General features: G+C 37.5%; 1 protein-coding gene and 1 pseudogene across 1 annotated transcript in view; both read left to right on the plus strand.

The window, feature by feature from the left end:
• The window catches only part of LOC106330867 (probable F-box protein At4g22165), a 4997-nt gene extending 3805 nt beyond the window's left edge, over positions 1 to 1192 (plus strand). The window contains exons 3-6 of the mRNA XM_013769272.1: positions 25 to 77; positions 283 to 386; positions 672 to 693; positions 788 to 1192. Of these exons, the coding sequence (XP_013624726.1) occupies positions 25 to 77; positions 283 to 386; positions 672 to 693; positions 788 to 1192 (584 nt within the window). The remainder of the gene's footprint in view (positions 1 to 24; positions 78 to 282; positions 387 to 671; positions 694 to 787) is intronic.
• Positions 1193 to 9549: 8357 nt separating this feature from the next.
• LOC106330878 overlaps positions 9550 to 10373 on the plus strand; it is a 1295-nt pseudogene continuing 471 nt past the window's right edge.

Raw genomic sequence — 10373 nt, forward strand, 5'->3', positions numbered from 1 at the left:
CAAACATTCTCCGCCATTCTGCAGATTCATCCATTGCTTCCCTATTCGCCAAATCAAACTGTCTCCTACACACCAGCGTGAACACTTACTTGATTAACCACCACTATACATCACCAACCATATAAACGCAGCTGAGCTCCAAAAGATCAAATCAAGGGAAAATGCAAATAAAAAGTCTGAAACTTTAACGAAACTGACGAACCCTTATCACAGGAAACAAACCTCGTGGCTAGAGAGTCGACAATGTGTTTCTGAGAAGATGGTGGTGGCTTATGTTTGTAGTATCGCATGAATTCCCGAGACCCAAGAGTCCTGGTTACTTTGTTCTCCCCTCTCCTGGTTACTTTGTTCAACCCATTCATCCTCACTCAGCCAAAAGAACATAACTTTTAACATCCCCATCAATGCAAATCAAAAACCGAATCATTAAACACACAAAAAAAAACCGAATCATCAAACACGCAAATCAGCGACTCGTCTATCCTATCGCAGCCGAACTTTTCGATCACCTTCCCGTGATCGACATTACCGGAGACGACCCACGGAGTCACAGCTTGCGCCTCCTCCGATGTTGACGATTCAGGCTCTTGTTTCTCCAACGTCGACGAAGAGGAAGAGAAACAGAGAGAAGACATTAGCCAATAACAAAGAAGCACGTATAGGGTGCTTACCAGTTCTAAAAGTGTCATATTAGACACCGGTTCTCTTCTTTTAACTCATTTTTCATTTAATTTTGTTGGTTTTTTTCTTTAGGACCTCTTATTAAAGCCTCCGATGGAGGTGGTCTCAGTGCGGTGTTATTGTGGAAAGACTACGTTTAGGTCTTGTTGTTCCGACAAAACTTGTAGTCACGGTGACAGGAGAAGTCTTCAAGGTTGAAAAATGGTGGAGGCCGAGGTCTGAAACCTGGTCCTTCAGGGTTATCAAGCTTTGTTCACTAGGATTCCTGAGGATGAGGAATCACCAACTCGTTGGTTCTTTGGGAGACGAGTCAATGCTTTTGGATCAAGGCATCACTGTGCTCGGCAATGACGGATTCATTAGAGATTCCATCTATTTCAGTGTTAAAAGGGATAACACAAGTTCTATCTTTGTTTTTAATCTCAAGACAAAGAAGACAGAGCCGCTGCACAACTTTGATTGTTCTTACCAAGGTTTACGCAAACATGATGGATACCAACTACGTTATTGAGGAGACTAAAGTGTTTATAGGAGAAAGAAAAGCTCGTTTGAAAGTTAATCTCCTATATATTATTTGTGAATCATTAAACTTCTTTTTGTAGCCACGTGTCATCATTAAGATGATTCGAATTATTAGAGAAATAGGTTGGTCCATCTAATTATATAATAAGTTTTTTATTAAACTAACCATAAATTCATTATTAATGTTATTTATTATTTCCTTAAATAAAGATTACGGAATTGCATTATATATGACAATTAATGATTTTGAATAATAAAGATCAGATAAAAAATTAATGTATCTTATCAAATTTGTTTAATTTTAAACTATTAAAATTAAAAAATCACAATAACCATATTATAAAAATTTAGATTTAGATTTTTCTGTATATGTTATATTTTGAATTTTAAAAAACGACTATAAATTACTAAAACTGTTAAAAGTCTCACATTCAAATTTGACGATCCATGGTTTAAAATTTTTGTTATGACAAAATACTAATGATTACAAAATCATATAAGTAAAAGTCTAATTTAATTAATCATTAAGATTTAAAATATATATGTATATATATCATTCTAAATTAAACTATAAACCATATTGAATAAATAAATATTTTAGTTTCAAAATTTACTTTGAATAATTGTTTTTGATAAAAGTTTTGAACTAACATTGATAATTTTTTTAAAATTATAAATTACTAAAATTATTAATCCCACAATGAAAATTTTGTTAACAATAATTTAAAGTTTTTGCTATTAAAGATACACATGATAAAAATAACATATGAGTAGAAAGTATCATTTAATAGACATTAATATTAAAAATATACTATGTATGTTAATATCATTTAATTTAATTACATATCCTATCAAATTTTAAAAAAAATTGTTTGGATTAATAAAATTGATTTATACGTTCGCACCAATTTAACTATATATGTAATAGTTATTGACTTTTAATTATTCAATATATATTTATTATTTAATAATATGTAAGAACATAAAATACATACAATAATTTATATATATAATATTTATTCCGCGCAAGGCGCGGATCTTAATCTAGTTATATATTAATAGAAAACATTTAAAAAGTTGTAACTATTATAAACCATATGATGGATGTCAATAACCGGTAGAGAGAGACGGTCCGGTTAGAGAGAGAGAGAGTCGGCCATCTCTTTGTTTCCATTATCCTTATTGGTTTATGATTTGTACTATTTCCATATTCTAGACTTTCTATATTTGTACTCTTTTTTTTTCTCTTTTTGTAATTCCCTATATATAAAAGACACACTTTATGTTTATGTATAGACAGAAAAATACAGATTATATTCTCTAGTTTCATAACACGTTATCAGCACGATTACTCTCTAAACCCTAAGCTAAAACAAACCCGTCAAATCAAACCCTAATCCCCTCGGCGAACATCCTTACCGGCGAGAACATAAATCCCGATCGTGATACATCCCATCCCGTGTTCAGCAACATCCAGCTCTTGTTCCCGATCAGCAAGCTCGCAACTCGATCTCAGCCTGTTCGTGAGACACAAACTCAGACAGTTCGCGACCCGCCTCAGCTCAGCGATAGACGATGTCAGTCTGTTCCTGCTCAGCTTGATACTCGATCCGTTCGCGACCCGATAGCAGCTCGTTCGTGTTCCGGATCAGCAAAGTCCAGTTCGCGTCTCTTCTCATTGGTGGTCCATTCAACCCGACTTGAGGATAAGGTAATCCTTAAACCCTAATCGAAACCCTAAGATAATAGATCAATACCCCAATGAGTAAAATCGAACTAATGATCATAAGATCGATTCCATAAAATCGAAACCCTAATATCTCAACCCTTAGCCGCATACATGCATAATGCATGTTATGCATGAAATCGATTCAAACCCTAAAGCTAATGCATATTCGATTTTATCTAAACCCTAATTCTTGAAATCGAAATCAATTGATTGCTTGATTGCTTGAATGGTCACATAGAAATTGTTTTGCTAGGATTGCTAAATTCATACTTGAATCTGATTGATTGATTAAATTGATAAAACTGATTGAATGTTTCAAATTGAAATCGTATTGCTTATTTGATTGAAACCCTAATGATTTGAAATCAAATACTAGTTTGATTGTTTGATTAAAATCAAATCCTTGAAACTGAAACTGATTGCTTGATCCGTTTGAATTAGAAATCGCTTGCTAGGTTAACTGATTTATACATTCTCGACTTGATAAAGATCCGGCTAGCATGATAGTTTTCATACATAACCGAATGAACGTTGATTGATTGCAATTACACTTAGAAACTGTCTTGGCCGTGAGGCTTGTTTGTCCATCACTTAACCGAATTGCATTATGAACTGATTGCATCATATCTATCTTGGTCGTGCGGCTTATCATGCATCATATTCGTTTGGTCGTGTGACCAATTTGCATATCTGATTGTCTTGTATGCATCACAAGAACATTATAAATCCTTAGAATGAAACATATGATTTCAGATGTCGAAAATCAACAACTTGGATTTTGCTGCCCTAAATCTCTCTGGTGATAATTACTTGCAATTGGCACTTGATGCTAAGATCATCCTGAAATCCAAGGGACTCGGTGAATGTATCACCGAGGAAAATAATGCAAGTGAGAAAGATAGATACAGAGCGATATTGATTATACGCCATCATCTTATTGGGAGTCTCAAAGATCAGTATTTGACTATTGAGAATCCTCTAGACCTTTGGACAGAGTTGAAAACGAGATATGATCACAAGAGAAAGGTGTTATTACCAAAGGCTATGTATGATTGGAGGAATCTCAGAATCCAGGACTTTAAGTCCGGACGAGTATAACTCGGCCCTATTTAAGAGAGTTTCGAAATTGAAACTGTGTGGTGAGGATATAACGGATAAAGATATGCTTGAGAAAACCTTTTCCACCTTCCACACAAGCAATGTGTTGTTACAACAACAGTACCGTGAGAAGGGCTTCTCTACTTATGCTAATCTGATCTCTTGTCTCTTGCTCGCTGAGCAGAACAATGAATTGTTGATGAGAAACAGTGAATTGAGACCTCCTGGAACAACTTCATTACCTGAGGCAGATGCGGCCGTAGAGGCTAAGAAAGAGTCAAACCATGTCCAGGGTGATAGACAACACGGCTGTGGTCGTGGAAAATGGCATGGACGTGGTGGTCGAGGCCGAAACTCGTTTGGTCGAGGCCGAGGGAACTCATATGGCCGTGGCCAAGGAAACTCTTATGGAGGCCGTGGTCATGGCCGAGGCCGTGGTACATCTTTCAAGCCACAAAACTCGACCAAATTTGTGTGTCATAGATGTGGTATGGGTAATCATTGGGCTAAGACATGTAGGACTCCCAAACATCTCGTTGACCTCTATCAAGAGAGTTTGAAGGGGAAGAATCCTGAAGCTCATATGACTTATCAAGATGGTGAAGAAGATTTCAATCATGAACGGGATGATCTCGTGGATTATGAAACTTCAAATTGTTTAAAAGATCAAAGTTGATTTCGGCCATCTATGTTTTTGTTCTTTGCTTTGTGTTTTCTATGTTTTGATTGCTTTGAACTTGTTTTATTAATGAATGAGAGTTTTATAAAAGAAGTCTCTAAAGTATCATTCTATAATCTGTTTTGAAGAATGAAAGATGATATGGATGTGTTCGTTGTGGACAGTGGGTCAAGCTACACGATCTTAAGAGACAAAAGATATTTCATAAATCTAACTCTGAAAAACGCCAATATCAATACCATTGCGGATATAGCCAGTCTCATAGAGGGCTACGGCCAGGCTAACATCATGTTTCCTAAGGGTATGCATCTAGAGATATCTGATGCATTGTATTCACCCAGCTCTAAGAGAAACCTATTGAGCTTTAAATACAATCGAATGAATGGCTTTCATATTGAGACTAAGGGCGAATGAAAAAAAGATTTCCTTCAGATCATTGAGATCGGCCAAGGACATAAGAAAGTCCTAGATTCTATACATGCGCTCTCTACTGGCCTTTACTATGCTAAGGTCGGAATGATTGAGGCCAATGCCATATTAAACTGTGTGTCCACCGAGAATTTTACTCTCTGGCACGACCGGCTTGGTCATCCTGGTTCGACCATGATGCGAAAGTTGATTTCAAATAAAACGGCCATCCATTGAAAGGAAAACAAGTTGTCAATAAGAATCTAACATGTGTGCCATGTTCACAAGGGAAACTCATTGTTAGGCCATCACCTGTCAAAGTGACTAAGGAAACAATAAGCTTTCTGGAAAGAATACAAGGAGACATCTGTGGACCAATACACCCACCTTGTGGGACGTTTAGATATTACATGGTCTTGATTGATGCGTCCACAAGATGGTCGCACGTCTATCTCCTATCAACTCGTAACTTGGCATTTGCGAGATAATTGGCTCAGATCATTCGTCTGAGAGCACACTTTCCAGATTTTCCTTTAAAGACTATACGTCTTGATAATGCTGGTGAGTTCACGTCCCAAGCGTTTAATGATTACTGTATGTCCATGGTGGTAAGTGTGGAACACTCCGTGGCACATGTACATACACAGAATGGCTTGGCTGAATCATTCATAAAACAAATTCAACTGATAGCTAGACCATTGCTTATGAGGTCTAAGCTTCCGGCCACAGCTTGGGGACACGCGGTCTTGCACGTGGCTGAACTCATACGAATCAGGCCATCTAGTGAACATAAATATTCCCCATCACAATTGCTTACGGGTCATGGGCCAGACATATCCCATCTTAAGATATTTGGCTGTTCCGTTTATGTTCCAATTGCTCCACCACAGAGAACAAAGATGGGACCTCAAAGGAAGATGGGGATATATTCTCCCACGATTATTAAGTATCTTGAGTCAACTACGGGTGATTTGTTTAAGGCCAGATACACGGATTGTCATTTCGATGAATCCGAACATCCAACATTAGGGGGAGATAATAATAAGCTGGTAAAAGAAATTACATGGAATCAAACATCCTTATCTTGGCAAGATCCTCGAACTCAAGAATGTTATTTAAAAGTCCAAAAGATAATACATTTACAAAAGCTAGCTAATCAATTGCCAGATTCCTTTGCTGACCCGAAAAGAGTGACTAAGTCATATATACCAGCTGCTAATGCACCAATTCGTATCGATGTTCAAGAGGGACACAATCAAGTTGATACAAAGTCTAGACAACGTTTGAAACGTGGTAGACCAATAGGTTCCAAAGATAAGAACCCTCGGAAAACAAAGAAAGGTGCAGAGAATGAAACCGAGGGCAATGATATCCGAGACCCGGGCGCGGCTGATCTTAAAACCCGAGACATAGCCGTGGTCGAGCCTAAGGCCCTAGACACGGCCGGTCCAGATGTGCCAAACAATGGGGTTTGGGACGCCAAGCTTCATGGTACTGATGGTCCTGATAATAATGAGATCTCAATAAATTATGTCTTGTCTGGTATACAATGGAACAGAAAGAATGTCGACATTGATGATATATTTGCATACAAGGTAGCACTTGAACTTATGGATTTAAACGAGGATCATGAACTCACGTCTATTTATGAGTGCACTCAGCGATCAGATTGGATCCAATGAAAAGAAGTTATAAACGTAGAGTTAAATTCTTTAAAGAAAAGAGGTGTTTTCGGTCCTATAATCCAAACACCATATGATGTCAAACCAGTTGGATACAAATGGGTCTTTGTGAGGAAAAGAAATGAACATGGTGAAGTAGTAAGATATAAAGCACGGCTTATTGCACAAGGATTCTCACAGAGACCAGGAATCGATTATGAAGAAACATATTCCCCTGTGGTGGATGCTACTACTTTTAGATTCCTAATAAGTCTGGCTATAAGAGAAAACTTAGACTTGCGGTTAATGGATGTAGTAACTGCATACTTATATGGTCCACTGGATAATGAGATATATATGAAAGTCCCAGAGGGTATTGAATTGAAAAACAAATCGAGTTCTCGAGAACAACATTGTATAAAGTTGGATAAATCACTTTATGGACTGAAACAATCAGGTCGAATGTGGTACAATAGACTAAGGGAGTACCTAGTGAAAGAGGGCTATAAGAATGACCCGATCAGTCCATGTATTTTTATAAAGAAATTCGAAAAAGGATTTGTGATCATAGCAGTGTATGTTGATAATCTGAATATCCTAGGAACCTCTGAAGAGATTTACCAAACAGTTGAATATCTTAAGAAAGAATTCGAGATGAAAGATCTAGGAAAAAAAAGATCTGTTTGGGATTACAGCTTGAGTACATTAATGATGGAATCCTTGTGCATCAAATGGCATATACAGAAAAAGTACTCAAGAGATTTAATATGGCTGAGTCTCACCCATTATCGAGCCCCATGGTCGTGAGGTCCCTCGGCCTGGACACTGATCCATTTTGTCCTAAGATGGACGATGAAGATGTCCTTGGTCCCGAAGTGCCATATATCAGTTCCATAGGAGCTTTGATGTATCTGGCTAGTCACACACGACCAGATATATGTTTTGCCGTGAATCTATTGTCTAGATTTAGCCCTTGTCTGACCCAAAGGCATTGGAACGGGATTAAACATGTTCTTCGTTACCTGCAAGGAACGAAAGAATTGGGTCTATTTTATACTAACCAAAACAAAGAAGGTTTAGTTGGTTTTGCTGATGCAGGTTTTCTTTCGGATCCACACAATGCTCGATCACAGACACGCTATGTGTTTACACATGGTAAAACGGCCATATCATGGCGTTCCATGAAGCAGACGATAGCGGCCACATCTTCAAGCCATTCAGAGATCTTGGCGATACATGAAGCCAGCCGCGAGTGTGTTTGGTTGAGGTCCATGACCCAACATGTTCGAGTTGATTGTGGGATGTCCGAAGGCAATAACGCACCAACAGTGATGTATGAGGACAATGCAGCATGCATTGCTCAGCTCAAAGATGGCTACATCAAAGGAGACAGGACGAAGCACATCCTGCCCAAGTTCTTCTTCACGCATGAACTTCAGAAAGCCAGCGAGGTCCAAGTAGTCCAAGTGCGTTCCAGCGATAACTCAGCCGACCTGTTCACCAAATCACTTCCGACTTGCACGTTCAGGAAGTTCAAGCATCAGATTGGGATGCGTAGACTGAAAGACCTTCAGTGATGTTCAGAACAGGAGGAGTAATACGTGTTGTACTCTTTTTCCTTCACCATGGTTTTGTCCCACTGGGTTTTCCTGGTAAGGTTTTAATGTGGCAACATCCAAAGCGTATTACAAACTCTGTATGGTTATTACATCCAAGGGGGAGTGTTATAAACTATATGATGGATGTCCATAACCGGTAGAGAGAGAGAGAGATGGTCCGGTTAGAGAGAGAGAGAGTCGGCCATCTCCTTCTTTCCATTATCCTTATTGGTTTATGATTTGTACTATTTCTATATTCTAGACTTTCCATATTTGTAGTCTTTCCTTTTTCTCTCTTTGTAATTCCCTATATATAAAGGGCACACTTTATGTTTATGTATAGACAGAAACATACAGATTCTATTCTCTAGTTTAACAACAGTAACTATGTATTTTGTACTAATTAAAAGAGTTATGATGAGTTGTCAGTTAATTAAGATGCCAATTAATCTGACATGATGGCTTAATAGTCAATTGAAAAAAATGTAGGTTCAAAATCGATTAAGGGTTTTCGCTAGGTACATAAGCGTATATTACTTTGGTTTTTGATATATGATATGATAAGATAATGCATTTTAAAAGAAACACGAGCATAAGAATCTATAATATAATAAGGCATTTGCCTCATTCATGTGCCGCCACGTCAGCGGTCTGTGGGTCCCACTTTTAAAAAGTGTGATAAAAGTGTCAAGCTTGTGGCTCGAACCCGAGTTATTGAGATATAAACACCAACATTTATACCACTAAACTAAAGGATACTTTGTACATTGATAGCCGAAACTAATATATATTTATGATAGGAGAGTTTACTCGCTCCTTAAAGTGTACACATATGTATTTTATAAAGACTGTGGGGTCCATGATTCTCGGTTTGGTTTAGTAATTATGTTCTCGCGTTTGGTTTTTATATTATATGGTATGATTTGAGTTTTTCCGTTCAATTAATGTTTTATTATGTTATTAAACACATCGTTTTGTCGATTAGGTTTTTTTTAATTGTTCTTCGTCTCTTTACCTTTGCCGTCTCCGTTCAGCTTCTCTGCAAACACCAAACATTAATCTTCCCTATTGTTCAACGTATGTCTTTTGATTTACCAATTAATGTTTTCGTCATTTAATTCAGATGCGATGTCGACCTCTCCGTTTCCTTCACGCCAAACCTATAAATTATAGATGAATCTTCAGAACCTCTGTTGGTTAATCTTCTTTATCAAGCGTTCATTGTTGCTTGACTTCCCCCGTTTCTGGAACTCGAAAAACATCAAGGAGCATGGTGAATTCAAGGGAACCACTCTACTCAGGTATTGTATCGGCAAAAAATTAAGAGATTATTTACTTTCATTTTTTTTTTTGTTGCTATATGTTCCAGATTGTCTCTCATCACACTGCAGGGAATTATATGAAGTCAAAGAAGACAAATAAGAAGTTTGATTTCAAGGTGTTCACCGAGACCGATCCAAAAACAATTATGATTACGGATGGTACACAACAAAGTAAGCGTACAAGTCTGATTTCTTTTTATGAATTGGAATTTCAAGAAGAAAACATCAAAAAGAAACATAAGAATTTTATCTGATTAATTTTCTATATTATAGGTTCAAGATAGATGACAGTGACCTTAAGAATAAAGGAGGCAAGCCTACTGTTAGAGTTTCTAACGTTGGCCACGCATTGCATGTCTGGCTCAATGGAGAATGTCATGGTAAGATTGAGAAGCTACAACATTTAGATGTTATGTTTAGAGAACTGGAATAATTAATGAATTTGTTCAGGAAACAGACATGGTAGCCATGATGAGAAGAGCCCATGGTCATTGTCAGGACCCTGCTTCTGTTACTTTCTCTGTGTTAAGCCTAGCGATGCATTTCCATGGCTGACTCTTCTTCTTCATTACACTATACTATAAGTTGCCTCTCAAACAAGATAGGACGTTACTATGAATATGTTGGTTTCTGTTCATGAACTCTTGGTTCTGGAGTGCAGTTTTCCACATTCGT

This window comes from Brassica oleracea, chromosome C1 (genome assembly GCF_000695525.1).
Source record: "Brassica oleracea var. oleracea cultivar TO1000 chromosome C1, BOL, whole genome shotgun sequence".
Lineage (NCBI taxonomy): Eukaryota > Viridiplantae > Streptophyta > Magnoliopsida > Brassicales > Brassicaceae > Brassica > Brassica oleracea.